At 41.9% G+C, this 23235-nt stretch overlaps 1 protein-coding gene across 2 annotated transcripts in view; it reads left to right on the forward strand.

Moving 5' to 3' along the window:
- The window catches only part of LOC132114708 (semaphorin-6B-like), a 126507-nt gene that overhangs the window by 81693 nt on the left and 21579 nt on the right, over window positions 1–23235 (forward strand). For both annotated transcript variants that reach the window (XM_059522982.1, XM_059522983.1), the window contains 8 exons: window positions 158–256; window positions 1945–2035; window positions 2586–2705; window positions 3514–3602; window positions 4815–5032; window positions 21408–21539; window positions 21648–21797; window positions 22438–22617. In XM_059522982.1, the coding sequence (XP_059378965.1) occupies window positions 158–256; window positions 1945–2035; window positions 2586–2705; window positions 3514–3602; window positions 4815–5032; window positions 21408–21539; window positions 21648–21797; window positions 22438–22617 (1079 nt within the window). The remainder of the gene's footprint in view (window positions 1–157; window positions 257–1944; window positions 2036–2585; window positions 2706–3513; window positions 3603–4814; window positions 5033–21407; window positions 21540–21647; window positions 21798–22437; window positions 22618–23235) is intronic.

The following is a 23235-nucleotide window of genomic DNA, read 5'->3' on the forward strand; positions in this document are numbered from 1 at the left end:
CTGGTTTGCCAAGTAAATTGTTTGTACAGATGCAAACAATCCTTGGAATAAAATTGAAAGTGCTGAGAAATGTGATGTCATAAGAGGGAATTTGTTCATGAGATTTTGATTTGGGAAACAAATGACTTCTCTTTCTCAATGTTTTTTTTTTTTTTAGGATGAGTGCCGTAACTACATGAAGGTTCTGCTCAGTCGGCAGGGCGGATTGTTTATCTGCGGTACCAATGCCTTCAATCCGTTATGTGCCAATTATACAGTGAGTACTGAATAATTGAATACACACTTGCGTAACACATGCACAAAAACATATTATTTTGGAAAATAACTACACCCTCTAGTATTTAATTTCTCCAATGTTCTGGCAATGTTTTGAGGCTCTGTGTTTTCTCATCACATTTTTTCTTACTTTATATATTATTATTTAGCTGCTTTTTCACTTTAAACTTCACAGTACACTTCAGAGCACTGCATTGTTCTAAATGACTCGAGCTTCATTAGGTCACCACGCATTTCTCACCCGGATGGGATTCTGTTCAAAACCCCCAAGCAGAAAGAATCTCCCCTGCCATTTGTTTATGCTCTGTTTTTCCACCTGCCTGGTCATCAATATAGCCAGAAGCACCAAGCTGTTTCTGATGACCTCAAGAGCAGAGAGCTGTTATTAGTCAGTCCAGATGCTGTTTTTCGTGCTTGATTTATTCGAAAAGAATGGTAATGCCACTCAACGGGCACATTGTTTGAATCCAAGACTCTTGAGTGTGAGTGTGTTTGTGTGTGTGTTGCCTTCCATCCATCTGGCCAGTGACTCTGTCGCCCCCAGCATACGTGAGTCACATTAATGTAGGGTCTTAGTTGTTAGTCCACTTGCGGCATCAACTTGAATACGGCATCTATAAATGCCGCACCTGAGCACTGCTGCGCCTGCCTCGCATATCAGATCCACTCCTGATCCAATCACACTAATGATATACCTGCTGAATAATGAAGAAAAACACATAATTACTAATTATCGGCTCTGCCGGATTGCAACCTGCCTCTTTCAGGTTCGAGAAATGCACATATAAATAAGCATGCATATAACATAATATACTTTAATACTTAATAATATCATATATTTGATCATTTCAGCTGACAATTCAGCTGTGCCATCAAAGGAATAAATTACATTTGAAATTATATTCAAATAGAAAACAGCTATTTAAAAATTACTGTATTTTTGATCAGATAAATGCAGACTTGTTGAAGGTTTTCAGAAGAAATTAGTTTACAAAGTAATTTCACTGTTCACCAGTAATTTTCGAAACCGCTTATAGGAGCAAAGTTACAGACATTAAAATAAAACAGTAAAATAAAATGTTCATAAGTGACATCTGTGCTTCCCCACTCTTGACAAGCACCTGCTGGTATTTGCATCAAGGGGATATAAAAAGATAAAAGTTTGTGTATGAAAAATTCTTGAGGACATGAACAAACTCAACCTGTCAGGTTTGAAATGCACTATTGCAAATCTGTGCAAATGAAAAGAATTATCGCACACCAGTAATGCAACATTACACCTGTCAAGACTTTGAGGCTCTCTAGAGAAAGAAAAATATGGTCGAGACAGAAAGAGGGAGAGTGCACAGGTTTATTTATAGTTGGTTTTAATGGCTTGAGAATAATTTTCAGTTTGAACTGTAATTGTGCTATAAATCGCCTGTGGATGTTTTTGAAATTAAACGTTGAGCATATGTTTTAGATTGCTTCTGTTATTCTGCACTTCTCATATTTTTCTCTTTCTGCTTTATTATTAGCAGAGTGTTTATTGGTGAGAAAAACGTTTATTTAGCTAGAGTCTGTTTTTCACCTATTTTCTGTATTTTTGCTAATTGCATTTTTCTCTAATTATTGAATGCGTTTTCTCTGTGTGTGTGTGTATGTGTGTGTGTGTGTGTGCACGCACAGGGAGACACTCTTGAGATGGTGGGGGAAACTGTCAGTGGAATGGCTAGATGCCCATATGACCCGAAACATGCCAACGTGGCCCTGTTTGCAGGTAAGACTCCAGCATCGTCTTTCTTCTCCATTGAACATGACTGCAAAATGTCCCTGCATATTACAGCACTAAATAAAGATATACAGCAGTGCGGAAAAGCTGATGTCCCTGTTGTTATTCTCTAACTTAATTGCATGCTAGTCTTTAAACAATATTTATGGGTATCTCTCACTCTAATCATGCACATATGCTGTCTTGCATGTTCTCTGCACAGCATTACGGCTTCCTGCCGTGATGAACGTAAAGGAAATGAAATATTTTTTTTAATATATGAAGATGTATTACACCAACGAAAGTATAATGAGATCATATTTTTAGTTCATAAGGCAGTGCCGATCCATCAGTGGAGGCGAAGAAGCAAAGTATTGTTGTTTTAACCAATTTACCAACTAATGTGTATAACTAAAGATGTATGAAAGTGATAATGCATACACTTCTCTACACACAGGGTAGTAGATGTTAGATGGAAAAGGGGTCACATATATATATATCTCTAAACATTATTATAGAGAGAGACTTTATATAGTTTGTTTGTGTGCTTTTTTTTCAGAGGGGAATCTTTACACTGCCACAGTGACTGATTTTCTGGCCATTGATGCCGTGATCTACAGGAGTCTGGGGGAAAATCCTGCTCTGCGAACGGTGAAACATGACTCCAAATGGTTTCGAGGTAATCCAGATGTCAAACGTTAGTTGACAGGAAGAGGAAGCTGTGCAGAGTCAGCATGGGGATGTAATATTAATGCTGTTTGTTTATGTAAAATGTATGTGAGAGAGAGTTAAGTGTATTAACGTGTGCCATGTCCACTGTTAAAAAGCATTTGTTGACACTCACAGGATTTCAGTGTTAGAAAACCTAGTGAGCTGCCTTATTACATGCATTAACCGGACATCATAATCATGATCAAACAAAAAATAATTATATATTATCCTGTGGGATAATTTTTATAATAACAGAAAATACCAATACAAACAGATTAATGAAATTTTAAATGATTGTAAACATTTGGTATCTAAATATATATATCACTGAGGTTGTCACAATGCATTCTGATGTAGGTTTTTGAAATGGATATTGTCAGGGTTAATAAGGCTTGTTGAGGATCCACATCTGAGTCAGCAGCCAACCTGATGTCAAACTGCACCCCCCCTTCCCATCTTCCTTTGCTCCTTCGGTCTGTCCTCTGATGTGATCTCTCACTGATGCAGCAGAAAGCACATCTATGTCCTGACTCAAACTCTTGTGCTCTCTCCCTCCTGCTGTCCTGGGTCACTTCCTGTCCCAAAACGGCCTCACTTTTTCTTTCTTTTGTTTTGTGTGTCCATTGACTAGATAATGGCTCTATTGGAAAGTGGCCTCTAGTTCAACACTATAGTTCAGTCAGATCAGCTCTTCTGAAAATCATGTTATCTGAGGGAGTATTAATGTATCCCAAACAGTAAGTACTTATGGTTTGGTCCTGATCTGTCTGTTTCAGAGCCGTACTTTGTGAGTGCTGTGGAATGGGGGCCACATGTCTACTTCTTTTTCAGAGAGATGGCCATGGAGTTCAACTACCTGGAGAAGGTGAGAGGATGGTAGAGCATATGAAGACTTTTGCACAAGTCTCTTGATTCAGGTTTTCTTCATGAGGAAAAGACCCCAATATATGTCTCCTTTAGAGTTTCAGAAACAATGTAATTCTGCACTAAGAAGGCAGCTTTATTCCTATTATGGGAATAGATGTTCTTTATGGGTTTACTGCAGAGAAGTTCCTAAGAAAAGATTCTTTGGGGAACCCAAAGTGGCGGTTCTGTACTTTGCTGTGAAACCCCCTTTATTTTTAAGAGGGTATGAACTCAAAATCTTGAATTCTGTATATTTATACTCATACTGTATTTCAGCTGTTTTCTCATTGGTGTTTATTTTGATGTATCCTAAGGAATTTTATATTTTAGTTTAATTCCTCTTGCTTTAAACAGTAGCATGATACTAATAACCCCAAGATCATGGGTTTGTTTTCCTGGGAAATGATAAAATGTTTACATTAAATGGTATGTAAGTAACTCTTGATGAAAACATATGCCAAATGAATGAATATAAGTATAGAATTCCTGAGATATGAACGAGACAATAGGAGTAAAGTCTTCCTGTGGGAGATCAGCGGTGGATAGATCAGGAACAAGTGGTGGGAGTAATCTGAAATTGTGTTACCGTATGTCCAGTCAGGCAGTATTATTCAAGGGTCAATACTAACTACTTTATTTCCAGTCAGACATTGGTATGACCTATTCCCTGTTTTTGTGCTGAATGTTTAATTTAATAATTATGCTCTAAAATGCAGTTTTGAGTGTAATTTAGGCACACAGTTTTTTTTCTGTTGTTTTTCAGGTCACATTATTTACTGAAAACTGAGAAAAACACAAAGACAGAATAACAAGGGTTCCTTTTATGTGAGAATTAGCAATGCAAGACTTCTGCAGGAGCAAAATTGTGCTTGCGCAAGCATTTTATACTGCCGGACCTCAAGGAGAACAAAAACCCACTGTACTTTGGATTTGGCTCCTCTAAAATCACTAGGCGAACCAGTTTTAGGGAATGCTGACATTTTCATTAATTAATTTATATTAGCTTACCCATTTTACACAGACTAGCTACTCTCCAAAATCTGCTTAAAATCCACAAGGATTAAAAGATTTGGGGCATTTTTCGAAAGGATTCAGTACTGTTTGATGTTTTATCAAAATGCTTAAAATTCATAATTAATATCTCAGTTAAATTCATTTTTTCTGACCTTAGGTGGTTGTGTCTCGTGTGGCACGCGTATGCAAAGCTGATCAAGGCGGTTCACAGCGTGTGCTGGAAAAGCAGTGGACGTCATTCTTGAAAGCTCGACTGAACTGCTCAATCCCAGGAGACTCACACTTCTACTTCAACCTCCTGCATTCCACCAGTCCCATCATCCGCATGCATGGCAGGGATATCATCCTCGCCGTCTTTGCCACACCCTCCAACAGGTGGGTCACAATCTTTAAAAGCAAGCTCTGATGAATCCAGTTCTTGGCAGCAATCGAGAAACAAGAAAAGAACCACCCACGATGTATATTGCACACAGAAATGGCTAGGAGTGGTTGAAATCACTAGCTTCTCTCTGATTGGCTGGCTTCCAGTTTCCAGGAGTCAGGGTGCACTGGTTTTTATCACTCTTCTACTGAGAAAACGTTGCGTTCGTAAGCTTCCAGGCTTCTACAGTTCGCTCTTCTGTAAAATAACTCGCCACAGGATTTGCCAAAGTTTTCAAGGAATCAATCTTTGAAAGATTTTGTTGGAAACACTTAATGGCACATAAACACAGTCAGTAATATGTTTTTTTTTAAAGAAATATATACTTTTATTCAGCAAGGATATATTAAATTTATTAAAAGTGATAGTATTCACTATTGATAATAATATGAAATGTTTCATGAGCACCAAATCAACATATTCGAATGATTTCTGGAGACCCTGAAGACTGGAATATTGGCTGCTAAAAATTCAGCTTTGCATCACATGAAAACACTGCATGTTACAATATGATACAATAGAAAACATTTGTTTTAATTTTTACTGATTTTGATTAATAAATACACATACATTTTCATAAGAGGCTTTGTTCAAAAACATTAACAAATCCTACCAACCCCAAACTTTTGAACAAGAGTATACATAGTCCTCCCTGTTTTGCAAAAAGCTACTTTTACTGCTTTCTGGTGAAGTGGGCAGTACAAAATAAGTTGCAATGTAGAAATACCGGATTCCAAGCAGAATGTGAATCTCTAAAGATAAACTCCTAAATATAGTGCATTAGCAGCCTTATTGATAGACAATTGAGCTTGAAATATCACAGGCTGGTGGCAATTGCAGAGTGCTGGGAAATGGGTACAATCTGGGTTTAGGACGTGACGTGGGATTATGGGTGAAAACCCCTAAATAAAGAACACTGGTGTGACACTGCAGGGAATATTATTGCAGGTTTTAATGTCATGTAGAGAGGTGCTGCTAGGGTACGGGAGGGGAATAGATGGATATTGACGTATGAATGAGGAATGGAATTGATGTGTGTAGATGTACACATGCTGACAGGCTGTCACTAAGATGTCACACTTAGAGAGGAAAGCAACAACAAAACATATTTTTGGGATCAGGGAGCAAGTGAATGTTTTGACGGAGTTTGCAGGAAATAATTACAGGAAAGAATGCGAGAACACAAAAAGAGGGAGGGCTGTCAAGAGGATGGTAGTGAAGATGCTGAAAGAGTCATTATAATGAGAGGAAATAAAGAGAAGAGAAAACTGAGAGAAAATGGTTCCTGTACGCACATTGCTACCCTTGTGTGATTGAGGTCTGAGAGGGAATGCTTCAAGGAACAGTTAAGCCAAAAAATGAAAATTGTCATTTACACACTCTCATGCTGTTATTTTCTTCATGGAGCACAAGAGGAGAATTGATTGTCAAGTGCCAAAAACACTAGGGATGCATTGATATAAAATTTCTGACTCCTTTAGACAATAATGATTTTTTTAAATTAGTAAATAACCAATAAATATTATATTAAAGGTTGTGTGTGGTTGTGTACAAAAATATTTCTTTAACGAAATAATAATAATTAATTAATACTTAAAAATGAATACTTTTATTCAGCAAGGATGCATTAAAGTGATCAAAATGATATTAAAGATATTTTACAATGTTACAATACAATAAACGTTACGAAAGATTTCTCTTTCAAATAAATGTTGTTCTTTTTAAGTTTCTATTCAAATCCTTAAAAATGTATTTTGGGTTCCACAAAAATATTAAGTAGCACAACTCCTTTTATCATTAATAATAAAATGACATTATTATCATGGATATTATTATTATTATTATGCTCAAAATCAGCAAAAAAATATTTTTGAAGGATTATGTGACACTATGTGACTGGCATAATGGCTGATTAAATTTCATAATTCAAAGCAAAGGAATTACATTTAAAATATAGATATACATTTATAATAGGAACAAATTTACATTGTAATATTTCACAATATTACTGTTTTTATTAAACCAGTGCTGTCTTGATGAGCATTAAAGTTTTATTATATCCATAAGTGTTCGTAACATTTATTAATATTAAATGACTGCAAAGGTAATGTAAATATTTAGATTATTACAACACTGTTTTTTTTTTTTGTATAGTGACTCATATTTCATATTCTACTTCAGCTGAAAATTCTATGTCTACAGTGTTTGCAAGAGTGTGCATGATTATGAGACCTGTGTGATAAATGAAGTGCAATAGAGCACCCTATGAATGATGGAGACAGGACTCCCAGCATGCAAATGTGTATTTGTGTCAGAGTAGGGGGCAAACCTCAGCAAATGCCAACTCTAATAACATCTCAGTCTGCTAATGGCCACTCTGGAGGGGGGGGGGGGGGGGGGTGACCAAAAAATATGAAGGATGAGTATATGTGTGTGGAGGGGGGAGATATTCACTCAAGGACAAATGTATGAGGCGGTCAATAATAGCCCACATCTTTCACCAACTCTCCTTCACAAGAGTTAAAAAAATAAACTGACTCTTATCTGTGAAGGTTCCTCTACTCCACTCTTATCCTGAGGGCACAGATCAATGGCGAGCTCTGTCAGAGATGGAGCACTGGGGTGCAGTGACAGGGAGCGTCCAGCTGTACAAGCATTCCTGTCTGCAGCTGTAGTCCCCCATAAACAGCGCAGGGGGCTCCGGTAGCCTGCCGGGAGAATGTGTGGTCTGTTAAAGAGCTCTCAGACAAATTGCCGGGACTGGTTAGTGCGTGGCAGACACAGCAGCAGGGGAGGACTATGGGAATGAATGAAAGGCATGTTGGGATGTGGTTCAAGATGGGTCTAAGTATTATGGCAAGGAGAGTAATAAAGTGCAGACTGTCTAAGAAGCAGTGACTCATGCTGAATAGAGAGTGGTTAACAGGACTATTCTGTGGATTTTGAACATTTTGCCAATTTCTCATAAATTCTGATTATTTATACATGAGCGGATTTTAATTTCTAAATCTCATTTTAAATATTCATGCTCCGTTTTTTCAAAGTAAGGCAAGCAAGGTGTCACTTTTACTTGCTTATACTTGGGGTTAGGGATTTATTCTTTCTGTTTGGGAGTCTGGAGTTGGTAAGATTTTGTAATGTTTTAAAAAAAAAAGTGTCTTATGTTCACCAAAGCTGCATTTAATTAATCAAAAATACAGTAAAATGGTAATATTGTGCAATATTATTACAATATATTTTAAAAAGTAATTTATTCCTGCGACGACAAAGCTGTTACTCCAGTCTTTAGGGTCATGTGATCCTTTAGAAATGATTACTCACAACAGTAGTGCTGCTTAATATTCCTATTCTGTATTATTATTAAGTGTCTTTACTGTCACTTTTGATCAATTTAATAAATCCTTGCTGAGTAAAAGTATTAGTTTCTTAAAAAATTCTTACTGACACCAAACTTGAAGAGTGGTTTTTGCTTCAAATCAAATTTTTTAATGCTGTGATTTTTTTCAGAGGTTGTTGATTTAGTTCATGGTTTAAAACTCTTTATTGGAGAATGTTTTTAAATCCATATGAAGGAAATTAATAAGAATAATATTTAAGAAGCCAAAAAATGAGTCATCATTGCACTCCATTGTACATACTTTGCTGTATAAATCATCAGTACATAGTTTTCTTTTTTCTTTTTTGCCTTTTTTTTTTTTTTTACTGCTTTTGCACATGGACTGTAGTAGATAAAAGGAAATCACTGGGAAGGAAAGAGGCTAACTAGTGTTGCCCACATAAACCCCACAGCAGTCAGAGCATGTGTTGTTGAGGATGTTTTCCAGGTCTTGCTGTGTTGTTGCTGAATTGTTCCAATTGTGTCTTTCTTACCTGAAACAGAAAAGTAGAGTATATGCATTTTTCGTCTTTAAGCAATCTGAAAACGTACTCGGTTACTAAACGTAACCTCGGTTCTCTCTAGAAGAGCGAATGAGTACTGCGTCTTAGCTAAGATGCTACGGGAAAAGTCTCTTTTCACGAAATACTGAAGCAAAAAATTATCCTTAATTTTGTATTTTTGTAAAGCGCATTTGCAGCAGTACACAGCCATAGGCGAGACGGCTCGTTCGCTCATTGGCTTGTTCTGCGGCAACTGCACAGCCTATCGAGCGCAGGCTGATGCAAAATCAGACCAATAAGGGCGCTTCGCGCCCTTCTTGCCACTTCCCGCCGAAACGGGTGTGGCCCAACCTATAAAAGGAGCTCGAAAAGGCTGACTCACTTGATTTATTTCATCGCCGAAGCGAACCAGAGTGAATCGTGCGCACAGCAGAGAACGCAGTACTCGTTCGCTCTTCTAGAGAGAACCGAGGTTACGTTTAGTAACCGAGTACGTTCTCTTACGGGAGCTCTCTCGTACTGCGTCTTAGCTAAGACGCTACGGGAACCCAATGAAAAACGCTGTGCGCGCAGGGATCACACACCAATAAACCTGAAGCAACGCCCAGGATTTACAGTGCACAGTCACCTGAGGGACTCACAGAGAGTCCAGGACAGAAAAGGGGGAAAGCCCTCCGTCCCATATCTAGCAGCATCCGTAGGTGCGGCAATATGACATCACACAGCCGAGGCAAGCCTGACCAATGTGGGAATGCGGGTCTTACGCAATACTGCCCATATAACAGTCTGCAGCGCATAGCGCTCATGAACTCAGAATTCCCCTCAGGGCCCTGATTCGACTATACCGACAGCAGCCTTGCTTGCAAGGCGGGAACCTCCAGGTTATAGAACCTGATAAATGTAGACGGCGAGGCCCAACCTGCCGCCATACATATATCCTGCAAGGAGATCCCAGTACACCACGCCCACGACGAGGCGACGCCTCTTGTGGAGTGTGCTCTGACGCCCAACGGGCACTGATGGCCCCTGGAAGCATAAGCTAACGCTATGGCATCAACTATCCATCTGGATAGAGTCTGTCTCGAAACAGCCATTCCCTTGGAACGTCCACCGAACGAGACAAACAGCTGCTCCGTCTGCCGAAAGGCAGCAGAGCGAGACACATAAGCTCTTAAAACCCTGACAGGGCAAAGAAGACTCGAGTCTCTATCCTCTCCTGACACCGGCAGGGCTGACAGGGCAATAACCTGAGCCCAAAACGGCGTGTTGAGGGATTTCGGCACATAACTGTGCCTAGGTTTGAGTATGACCCTTGAGACATTAGGCCCAAACTCCAAGCATGACTGGCTCACCGAGAGCGCGTGCAAATCACCCACATGCTTCACCGAAGCGAGAGCCAACAAGAATACTGTCTTGAACGACAGATGCTGAAGGCTAACCGATTGGATAGGCTCAAAAAGGGGGACCCTTCATGGCCTCCAAAACCGCCGCGAGGTCCCACATAGGGACTGACGGAGGTCTGGGAGGATTCAGCCTCCTAGTTCCTCTGAGGAACCGGATGACCAAATCATTCCTTCCTATTGACTGACCGAGCGCTGTTTCAGAAAACGCTGCGATGGCCGCCACATAAACTTTGAGCGTGGATGGGGCTCTGCCCTTATCCAACAGCTCCTGTAGGAAGGAGAGAACCTCCGTCACCTCACAACTAAGGGGTGAATATCCTCGAGCTGTGCACCAGCTGGAGAACAACGACCACTTCGAGGCATACAGACGTCGTGTCGACGGAGCTCTAGCCTGAGTGATGGTATTCAGCACTCCCACTGCGAGATCAGCGGGTAACCGTTGAGCGCCCACACATGGAGGGACCACAATTCCGGTTGAGGGTGCCAAATCAAGCCCCTGGCCTGCGAGAGGAGGTCCCTCCTCAACGGCACTGGCCACGGGGCGACATCTGCTAACTGCATCAAATCTGGGAACCATGGTTGGTTCCTCAAAAGAGGTGCTACAAGCAGTATTGAACATCTCGTTTCTCTCACCCGTTCTATCACCTGCGAAAGGAGGGAGACGGGAGGGAAAGCATAAAGCGGGCAGCACGGCCATTCCCGTGACAGCGCACTTTCGTTCTTGGAAAAGAACGCAGGGCAGTGAGCGTTTTCGTGGGACGCGAAGAGGTCCACCTCCGCCCTGCCAAATCTCTCCCACAACAGCCGGACTGTTTGCGGGTGTAGAGACCATTCGCCTGTAGGAACATTGCCTCTGGACAGCCTGTCTGGACCCAGATTCTGTAGCCCAGGCACATGCACTGCCCTCAGCGAACGCATGTCGCGCTGAGCCCAAACCAGGAGGCGTTCCACTAGCCTGTACAGGTTTCAGGACCCGAGACCGCCCTGGTGATTTATGTAGGACACCACAGACATGTTGCCCGAACGGACTAAGACGTGGTGATCCTTGATTTGGGGACAAAAGTGCATCAGCGCGTTCTCCACTGCCAGCATTTCCAGACAGTTGATATGATGGAGCTTTTCCCATTCTGACCATAGGCCAAAGGACGGTCTGCCCTCGAGCAGCACTCCCCATCCCGAAGTGGAGGCGTCCGTCGACACCATCTTCACATTCGGGGAAGTCCCCAGGCTTACACCTGATCGGTACCAACCGTTCGCTGTCCAAGGTGCCAGAGCTGTGACACAGCTCTGATTGACCTTGAGATGCAGCCGGCCAGACGCCCACGCTCTGCGCGGCACCCGCGTCTTCAGCCAGAACTGCAGGGGGCGCATGCGGAGCAGGCCCAGCTGCAGAGCCGGAGATGCTGAGGCCATGAGGCCCAGCATCTTCTGACAGTGTTTGAGCGACACGGTCGCGTCGCAGCGGAAAGAACTCGCTGCGCGCTGAATGCCCATCACGCGCTGTGGTGACAGCCGCGCCGTCATGGAACACGAGTTCAGAACTATACCCAGAAACAGAATCTTCTGACTGGGGTTCAGCTAACTCTTCACCCAATTGACACTGAGGCCGAGCTTCTCGAGGTGATCGAGTAAAACGGCCCTGTGGTCCACGAGCTCCGCTCGTGATCGGGCCAGAGCCAGCCAGTCGTCCAAATAATCCAGCACTCGCATGTCTCTGAGTCTGAGAGGAGCGAGCGCTGCATCCATGCACCTCGCAAACGAGCCACGGAGGACTGTAAACTGGTATGCCTGGCCCTCGAAGGCGAATCTCAAATATCGCCTGTGGTTTGACGCTATCTGTATTTAAAAATACGCGTCCCTCAGATCTATTGACATGAACCAGTCCCCTCTGCGAATCTGCGCGAGGAGTTTCCTGGTCGTAAGCATTTTGAAACTGCGTTTCATCAATGCCTTGTTCAGCTGTCTTAGATCCAGTATGGGCCTGAGACCCCCGTCTCTCTTGGGCACCAGAAAGTATCTGCTGTACAGTCCCCCCTCGCTTTGAGCTTGAGACACAGGCTCTACAGCCTCATTGCTCAACAGTTTTGATATTTCGGCCCGAAGTATGTGTGCTACTTCTGTTTTGACCGTAGTTTCGCCACGCGCTGAAAAGCGCGGAGGGCGTCGAAAAAACTGTAGCGAGTAGCCTCTCTTTATAATGCCTTAACAGACTGGGGGAAGGCTGAGCAGGTCCCGTGGGACTCGATATGTCTGCGAGTAACTGTGGGCTGCATATGTGCACATTTACCACTTTCAACTCGCTGTCTGCCTGTGCAGAGCGTACGTGCACGGGCCTCGTTTTTACAGAAGCCACGCGCCGTATGTGACATAGTGTATGTGGGCACTGGGGAGTGGGCACGTTTACTATGCGGCACGCTCGACCGATCTGTGTCGATCTTATGTGCGCGAGCCCTGTGTGCAGGGCTGTGCTTACATGTGGAGATGGGCACTGAGGAGTGGGCATCGTCACTGCATTTATAGCACCATCGGCCGTGGCCGGACGAGCGTGCACGGGTTTTGTTTTTACAGAAACCACATGACGCGTGTGACATAGTAATTGTGGGCACTGAGGGGTGGGCACGCTTACTATGCAGTGTGCGCGATCGACTTGGGTCGCTTTTATGGGCGCAGGCCCTGTGTGCAGGGCTGTGCTTACATGTGGAGATGGGCACTGAGGAGTGGGCATCGTCACTACATTTATAGCACCATCGGCCGTGGCCGGACGAACGTGCACGGGTTTCGTTTTTACAGAAACCACATGACGCGTGTGACATAGTGATTGTGGGCACTGAGGAGTGGGCACGTCTACTATGTAGTGCGCGTGATCGACTTGAGTCGCTTTTATGGGTGCGAGCCCTGTGTGAAGGGCTGTGCTTATATGTGGAGATGGGCACTGAGCAGTGGGCATCGTCACTACATTTATAGCACCATCGGCCGTGGCCGGGACACCAGAAATTACACCTTTTTCGGGAAATATCTGGGTAGCCGTGATAACGGTTTTTGTGTGCAGGCAAGCGGGCAACCGTACAGGCTTGCGCATTGCAAAAAACGCTGAAACAGTCACAATCTCTGGAACTGAAACAGCGGCGCGCTTAGGTGAGAGCCCGGCCACAGAGGAACTCGTACACCGGCACTTCGATGAAGCAGCCATCGTGTGTAGTGCCGACGCAGCGTCATGCAGCATGCATAGATGGCTTTCCTAGGATGGCTTCGGGGCTCCCGGCCTCACCGTAATCCTCTGCCGCGGTCCCCGCGGCGCTGGGCGACGGCTGGTAGAGCGAGAACGGGGGTCTCAAGCTGCGTTGCTGAAGCTGTTGTGATAACGGTTTTTGTGTGCAGGCAAGCGGGCCATCGTTAGTAGTGCCGACGCAGCGTCACACAGCAGGCTTTAGATGGCAACACCGCTTTTGCCGCCGTCCAGCAGAGGGCGGACAAAGGTGCGTCGCTATCGCCTGTTCCACCGGCGGAAGTGAATGTTAGTTCTTGTTTTTAGCATCATCAGTGTGGAGAATGCTAGTGAGACAGACGAACGAGTTAGCGCTGAATATGGAGCGTTCCAAGCCTTCGCCACCTCTTCGTGAAGCTCAGGAAGAAATGAGGTGGGCTTTGAGAAGTACGCTCATCCGAAAGGGAAATACCATCCAGCCGGGAACGAGAGGGGGGGCGCTGGTGCAAACCACTCACGGCCGAGACTCATCGCGGCCAACACGAGCATTCGCCCCGGCTCCTTCTCGATGTCAGCTCGTCTGCTGGGCTTCTGAGCAGAAGGCGCGAGATCCTCGGAGCTCGCCCAGCCCTCACTGCCCGAAGCTAGCAGAGAGCGCGTGTCCTCTTCCCCCGACGCGGTCCTGAGATCGACTTCATCGGACGACGCGCCGGCAAACAGCGGGCGCTGCCCACCGGGAAGCGATGCAGGGGGGGCCCGTGAAGCAGGGCGAACCGGCGAGCTCGGTTGAGCTGAAGACGGTTCCGGAATCCGCTGGAAGCGATGCTTTTACGGCGCCTCAGCGCAGCAGAGAATGCAGGCTCAGAGAAAAAGGCCAGGCGAGTCCTCAGAGTCACCATGGCAACAGCTCGCAGTGGGGGCATCCGCCGTCAGCGAACGCGAGCGCTGCATGATCTTCACCCAGGCAGGAGACACAGATGACGTACCGGTCTCCCTCGCTGAGTGGGGCTCTGACGAGCCGCAGGAAGGCATCTTAAAAAAGACGCGAGCTCTTTTACGAGTGTGTGTCGCAGGGCGAACACACACACACACACATAAAGAACTGCTTGGATATAACAGAATTGAAAGGATATAGGCGCCGGATAGCGCAGCAGGAACGGCAGTGGAAGGCGGCGATGCCAGCAGCTTCAGAATGGCTCGTCCTGCTGATGTGCTTTCTCAGACGGCGCTTGCTTCCTCAGTGATCCAGCGATGCGTGAGCTTCGCTGAAGAGATGAAAAATCAGGTGAGTCAGCCTTTTCGAGCTCCTTTTATAGGTTGGGCCACACCCGTTTCGGCGGGAAGTGGCAAGAAGGGCGCAAAGCGCCCTTATTGGTCTGATGTTGCATCAGTCCGCGCTCGATAGGCTGTGCAGTTGCCGCAGAACAAGCCAATGAGCGAACGAGCCGTCTCGCCTATGGCTGTGTACTGCTGCAAATGCACTTTACAAAAATACAAAATTAAGGATAATTTTTTGCTTCAGTATTTCGTGAAAAGAGACTTTTCCCGTAGCGTCTTAGCTAAGACGCAGTACGAAGGAGCTCTCGTAAGAGAACTTCTTTTTGCCTGGCAGATGATTAAGTTAATAGCACACTTCCTCTCAACAAGCTGCAACATTTGAGGTTTCAACACAAACTGTGCTGAACCCAGAAACCTATAATCTGATCTGATGAACCAATATATATATAATATCAAGAACATTTGAATTCTGAAAGAACTACATATCTCAACTCAGGAAACTTATACAGTGAGAAATAGTTCTCAAAAGACAGGTTTCACTCTCACAGAAACAGCGGAAGGAGGTGAGGGGTGTTTGCATCTCATTTGAGCTCCCGATGCTTTGAAATATGGGGCTGAGGCTCCAAGCAGGGCAGGAGAGATGAGGTGAGATTGTTGTAAATGAGAAGACTGCAGGTGAAATCATCCTCTCAGTGGATCATGGTGGATGCAGAGTACAGATTGAAGATGAAATAAAAGAAGGCCCGAATCTACAAGTTTGTTTCAAGTGATAGTTCTCAAAAATAATAATTCTGTCATCATTTACTCAACCTCATGTCATTCCAAATCGTTCATAATATGTAAAACAGGATTTGCCTGCTCCTCCTCCAGCCAACGCTAACATTTTTTTTCTTTTTAGTGATAATTTTTGTTATATTTTCTGGTTCAGTATCTAAAGATCAAGATAAAGATAAATTTACTTATAACATAAAAACATATAAAACGTGAAGACTTTTTTTCAGAGAATGTATATTTATAATGAGTGTATTTTCTTACTGCACTGGCAGATTTCTTTCACCTGCTTTATATATACACAAGTAAACAAGTAAAATACTGCTGGTGCAGTAAAACTAAATAAAATTACATTCATTCAAGATATTGTCACTCTTAAAGCTACAGTCGGTAACTTTTGGCGTCTGGCGGAAGAACATTGTGTGACGGATAAATACAACAAAATAAAATGATACGACTGGTATAAAAACTGTGACCTTCACGTGACCAAGATGTGTAACAGAGAATCCATCCTTTTTTTTCAAAATGAAACGTTGTTATGGCTCAGCGCACTTCTACCTGTTATTTGTTTTGCAAAAATCCACCGCTCCCGCTTCTGGTCCAATCAGCGCAGGGCTGTGCCACAGAGTTGTTTTGTGTTGAAAATGTAAAAAATATATATATTGAGCGAGTACATCATGAATCAATTTTCCAAACCGTGTTTTTGTCTTATCCTGAATCACTATGGTACCCCTATAATAAGTGTTTATATTCGGACTATTTTAGTCTGGTTGGGGTCGGCAATGCTGCAGAGTATCACAGTACCTGTGTGACTCATCATAGATGTAAACAGAGATAAGTAGCTCCAGCTACAATGTTCTTCCGCCAGACACGAGCGCCAAAAGTTACTGACTGCAGCTTTAAAATTTTATGAAATGTTGCTTCTCAAATAAATTTTGCCCTTTTTGGAAAATAATCTTCTGAATCGTGTCATTGAGAAAAAGTCAAGATAGTGAGGTCACCAAAAGCTATTCAGTGTTCTGATAAACCAGTTATAACTGATTATTTACATTAATGTTTTAAGGATACAATAGCAAAAATGGAGGGTTCGGAGGTAGAAAATTGTCATGTAAAACTGAACAACAACTGCAAGAGAGTTGACCATCATTGTAAGTGGACTAAAAAAAAAAAAAAAAAAAAAAAAAATTAGTATATGTTCCATTTAACAGATTAAGGCACAACCATAGTTGTTTGGAAAAAAACATTTTTTTGTGTGTGTGTGAAATACGTTTGGGAAACACTATAGAACTATTCACTATTAACAAGTTGCTTTTTAGCATGCATACTAACATATAGGCTGGTTATTAGTACTTGTAGCACATATTAATGGCTTATTCTGCATGACTATTTTCTAGATCCCTTATTCCTTCCCAATACCAAAAACTTAACTACTACAACAACTACCTTAGTTACCAGTTATCATTAAGCGACAATTTAGGAGTGTTTTGAGGGAAAACTTTTAATTAATAATGAATATGTGTTCCCTATTCTAAAGTGTAACCTAAGTTGGTATTTGAAATAAATTTGAAAAGAAACAATGTATAACTTCTGAAATTCTGTTTTGAGAAGAAAAAGTCATGTTCTGCCACTGCAGCAAGTTGCTCACCTGTCAGGCATTTTGGAAGGTCTGCATTGTGTCAGGCTGATGACATTGATGATCAGGTTGATATGAGCCTAATGAGGTCTTGTCAGACTTATGTTTAAATCACTGTGTCTGCTGTCAATCATTCGGTCATTCTCAGCTGATATCTGGCCTACGGCTTCAAACACGCACATACAATCACATTTCAGGGTAAAACCAGTGGACATGTGACAGATGTGTCCCACAATGCTGTTGGAGACAGCTGTTTTTCTTTGCTTCTGCCCCTGAGCTTTACAGACCATCACATTAATTCCCTCTTAAACCCAGCAAGCTACACTCAAGCGCGACCACAAAGCCCAGATCAACATGGGTGACTTTGAAAGATCAGTGTGAGTGTCACCCTTTCCAGACCTGAACCTGCCATCCAGTCTCTCAGAGTCATTTATTGGATCCCATAGAATCCTGGATCACTAAGTTACTGTGCAGTCTGTTTTCAAAGCAGAAGGTGATGTTCTGCATCTGAGTTTTAGCACAGAGAAGACTGTGAGAGATATAGAGCTCAAGAGAGTGATGGAGAGGGAGTGAACGACTCACCTGTGTCAAGGATGTAAGAAAATACAGCTGTGGCTTGTACTTACAAAGTATGTCAGTGCCAGGAAATTTGAGGAGGAAAAAGAGAGAGAGATAGAGAGAGTGGGTGTAAACGAGAACTGAACTGACTCACTCTGCATGACTCTCTGTTCTCTCCTAAGAAAGTCTTTAAGTGCTGAAAGCTGTCGCTTCACCGGAGACAAATCACTTCAGGACCGTTTAGAGATGGAAGCTCTGCTTCGCAGTAACCAGGTTTCCATCCACATATTTGTATGCACATTTTGAGATACTGCATCAAAAATTGCTGTGTGGAGAAACCGAGATATGTCTAAGATCAGTGTTGGGGAGTAACTAGTTACATGTAACGGCGTTACGTAATTTAATTACAAAATTATTGTAACTGTAATTAGTTACAGTTACTACGAAAAAATGAGTAATTAAATTAGTTACTTATGAATTTTTTAACGATTACAAAGGGGATTACATTTGAATATTTACACACATCCACATACAGATTTAACTGATTTCTTTCCCAAAATTGCACTGACTATTCTGAGACATACCGCCCTAGTAATTTCCGGGATGCGGAAATACAGTCTGGTTCGTAGAATCCAGTCATAAAAACGGAATGCCTAACGCGGACGGAATATGCCACATTTTGGATGACTAAATCAAAAGTAGGTCAGTACACTTGAATCAAAACATGACATCGACTAGTGTCTGTGAATATTAAGCCCCAAAAATGCAATATATGACTTGCACATTCTGCGTGTCTGTGGAAATCAGGCGCGGACTGGACACCGGGAGAACCGGGACAATTCCCGGTGGCCTGGCAGCCGATTTTGCCCCACTATTTAATATCATTATTGTATACTAAAGCGATCATTTGCGAATCCGCCATTTGATAATTAAATCTCTAATAAGTCATGAATTGTTAGTCATGACTCGCGCGCTCTCCACGCCTCCGCCAAACGGGTTGGATCAGACTCAGAGTAATCAATGCGAGAGAACAAGAGAGAAAAGAGTGGACTGTGGAAGCGCACAGCTGGAGCAGAGAAGCAGAACTACTGTTCAGGGTTTTAGGTCAGTTTCATCTGTAAAGATGCTTTTTTGTCTTTGTTTTTTTTATTTAATTAATCAAGCAGCAGCACGTTGCTCATCAGTCATCACTCAAAATACTATATAAAGGACATCATTATTATCTGTTGTAATGTTACAGTAGGAATTTAGCTGAAAAAAATTCAGATTTTTTTTTATAGGTTTAGGGGGAGCTACGAGAGACAACCCCACAACCCTTACGAAAATTAACATTTTAATATTTAACTATAAATCCAGAGAAAATGGTTACTATTGTTTAACTGTGGTAACCAAAAATGTAAAATTATTTTACAAATGTATTTATTTAAAAATGAATACAAATCCATTTGCAAAAAAACAAAAACAAAACAAGGTTATTTTACTTTTATAGAGGCTAATAAAAGCATGGTAATTTTTTGTTAGGGAAAAACATGACTCGTGTACAGTATTAGGATATATTGTAGTATTGTAGAGTATTGTATTGTAAAGTATAGTTTTGTTCAATCTTGAGTATTAAAGTCATGAGAGAGATGGATAACAGGGCAAAATAAAAAGACTGAAGAGAAAAATGGAAGTGAAGGTGCAGTTCAGGAGAGAACTTTCAATTATTTTGCATGTCCCCAAATTAAAGATTTAAACCTTTTTTATGTCAGGTCCATACAAAAAAATAGTTTTGTCCATGAATTTGTTTGTATGAGTTTGAATTTTCCAGTCTGAATTTTTTTTCCAGTCTGCCCCTCCTGTAAATTAATGGCAAAGACATGGTTTCATTTACTACACATCGGCCTACTGAAGCTCGCAGTGTTTTCAACCTCTGCCATCTCAATATACTGTAGGAGTACACAAGCACATAAACCTAATTTCTAGAACTGCTCTGTGTCACTTCATGTGCATTTTACTTATTTTGAGAAAACTATCATCATATACAAAGAGACAGCAGTTTAAAAAAAACACCAATGTTTCAGGAGTTTATTACACAGAATACGTAACATGCTTATTAGATAAATGTATTTAAGTTGGTGTATATGCTTTCATTTATTATTCTTTAATTTTCACAAATTTAGAATAGTAATCAAAAAGTACTCAAAAGTAATTAGTTACATTACTTTAATAAAGTAATTGAAAAAGTTACACTACTATTACATTTTAAACAGGGTAACTTGTAATCTGTAACCTATTACATTTCCAAAGTAACCTTCCCAACACTGTCTAAGATTTACTAAATATGCATAAAAAAAACAAATTGTTCTGCTCATACATACCTCTTGCACAACAAAAGAGGGGTCTTGCATGTTTTTCCTTTTTGTACTTTCCTGAAAAAGCTGTTTCACACAATAGATGTTTGCTTATAATCCACACTTTTAAAAATGATTATTTGTTGGCATCCGTGGTTCTATGAAGAACAATAAGCATCCATGGAGCCTTTCCATTGTGCTTAATGTTCTTGGTAGTGGAAAAACTTTTATGTAAATTGTTCTTCACACTAAGAAAAAGTGATTATTTTATCAACTTTTAACTGAAAGGTTCTGCTGATCTATTCTTCAATAGCAATGCTAAAGAAGAACCCTAATTGAACCCTTTTGAAACCCTAATTTTTTAAGAGTGCACAAAACAAAATAATAACTAAGTTCGTATAAATGAACTAGGTAATATGTTTACATTTCCTTGGATTTTAATATTGTTTGTTGTTACCTTAATGATCAATGATTTTTTTCTTTCTGGTAGTTTTTCATGAGTCCCTTGTTTGCCCTGAGCAGTTACATTGTCCACTTCAGAAAAATCCCTAGAGGTCCTGCACATTCTTTTTTTCTTTTTTTTTTAATTTCCTGCATGTTTGAGCCCTTTCCAAAAGTGACTATGATTTTTAGATCCATCTTTCACACGGAGGACAATTAAGGAACTCATACACAACTATACCAAAAGGTGAAAACATTTGATGCTCAAGAAGGAAACGTGCATGACACATTACATATGACTACATTTTATTTATACAATTTTGCTGCTTCATATGTTTAATATCATCAATCTACTTTCTTTTTTTTTGTTAACATTTTGTCTGTGTGTGTGACCTTCCAGTTTATACATGAGTCTTGGGCTTGGTTTATGGACAGGCACCTTATAAAGAATTCTGATTCATCATGTGGCTTTCTATTGTGCCACTGAGAAACCCAAGTATGTTTCTCACTGTTGCGTTTGTGTAACGCTGCATTCTTGAACAGGTTCTCTGTGGGAGGAAAAGGTCAGTCTGTGGAAGAGCTTGCAGTCACCCAAGGTTTCCGGTGACAGCTCTGGACAATATTCTCTGCTCTGTTTGCCTTGAAATGTCTGTCCAGCTGCCCACTGTACAGATCTATTCAAGGCTGCCAACTGATGTGCTTTCGACATGTTTGTGATAAATGAAATCCATTTTGTATTGTGAGTCTCCTCCACTCAGAGCAATATCATGGAAACAGGACAGCTCTGAGGATATCGCGTAATATGAGCATTGTGCTGTATTTTTGCAGTATTCCTGGATCTGCAGTTTGTGCTTTCGACATGGAGCAGCTGGCCGAAGTGTTTGATGGAAGATTTAAAGAGCAGAAATCGCCCGAGTCGATATGGACACCTGTTCCAGATGAGGCTGTGCCCAAACCGAGGTACTGAATAAAATGACATTTACAACTCTAGAGAGTGTTTTATGTCTTCAAATGCCAACCTGCAGAGAGGAAGTTTATAATAATTTGCTGTGTTTGTGAATTTCTCAGGCCGGGTGGTTGTGCCATACAAGGCTCAAAGTTCAATTCTTCCAACTCTTTCCCTGATGACATGTTAACTTTTGTCAAGACCCATCCACTGATGGATGAAGCTATCCCATCACTTAGTCAGAGACCATGGATTGTTAGGACCATGGTTAGGTGAGAACAACTTTCTCTCGGATGTCCTCAGATTCTCAACTGTTAAAAGCAGGTCATGCATGCCTTCAAGACATGATATCTTTTTTGTCATTGGTCTAAAGTGGACTAGTGCTTCTAGATGAGATATCAGGTCGATCTCAAATACTCCAGATGGTAGTTCATTAATCTTTGAGACTACCAACAAATGACCAAATTATTTTTCACAAACTTGAAGCAAAGGAACACATAATTGGCATTAAATTTAGCTGCTATCTTCACCCGGGCATTATTTTCTTCATTGAGATCCTTGCTAAACATTTAACCGACCGGCTGTGATGTCTGCTAGCATTAGTATCTGTCCAATCTCAGTCTTCAGACCACGGGGTTCCAGCAGCTGGGGTTTCTCAGCATCCCACGGGGCATAACAGGATTATAGTAACAAGTTGTTTGTGTCATTTTAAACACTCTGGGAGATCGTCTTATTTTAGAAAGCTGAATCATCCAAGTAGAGCAGTTTTGTCTGTTTCCTCGAGATATGCTGGTTTGTCAATAGAAATTGCTTTTTTCGGATTTGTGTGTTTTGGCATGAGATTTTGGATTATAATTTAATACCTTTTTTCCTCTCTGTAGCATGTATTAAGTTGTCTTCTGTCGCTTTCAGATACCAGCTCAACAAAATGGTGGTGGACACAAACGCTGGTCCCTATGGCAACCAGACAGTTCTCTTTCTGGGTTCCAGCCGAGGGACCATCCTCAAATTCCTTGTCACCCCCAACAGTGATAACACGGTGACCAACAGCAATGTGTTCCTCGAGGAACTGGAAGGCTACAACCCAGACAGGTAGAGGTTAATTCTGAAACACGCTCGTTGGTGATTGTTTTATGGCAGAGAATCACAAGTCATGGCATGTAAACAGATGGAGCATTAGCTGGTCATTATCTCTTGCGGAAAGCGGCAGGAGTTTGCTAGCAACACTCATTTTTCATGGATATAGTGGTAATTGCTTCTTCATCCAGACAGACTAAGTGCTGTTTAGTCTGTTTCTCCTCACACACACACACACACACACTCTCTATCTCAAAAAATTGTGAAACCTTTTACACACTAAAGCAAAAATGTGGTAAATCACGTGAGCCTGTCTGCAGGTTTTTAATTTCCAAAGACCAAATTAGCTAAAAACAAACATTCTTGATAAAACATGAAACAACAGTGCGTGAAGGCTTTGACAGTGCTAGCTGTGTCTAGCGCAGCGGGAAGCCAGCTAATCAGGGGAGTGTAGATGGAGTAATCAGATTAGGCCCCGATCATGCTGGTCTTGCATAACCTCTGCCATCTCTCATCATGCGGTGGTGAAGTGGTAAATCATTAAACGCGCAGGGTCAGGGAGTCCGCAAACCGATGGAAGCCGCTCAGAAATGCACATGTCTTCATATTGATCAAGAAAACAATAACATAATT

Source organism: Carassius carassius, chromosome 34 (genome assembly GCF_963082965.1).
Source record: "Carassius carassius chromosome 34, fCarCar2.1, whole genome shotgun sequence".
In the NCBI taxonomy this organism is placed as follows: Eukaryota; Metazoa; Chordata; class Actinopteri; order Cypriniformes; family Cyprinidae; genus Carassius; species Carassius carassius.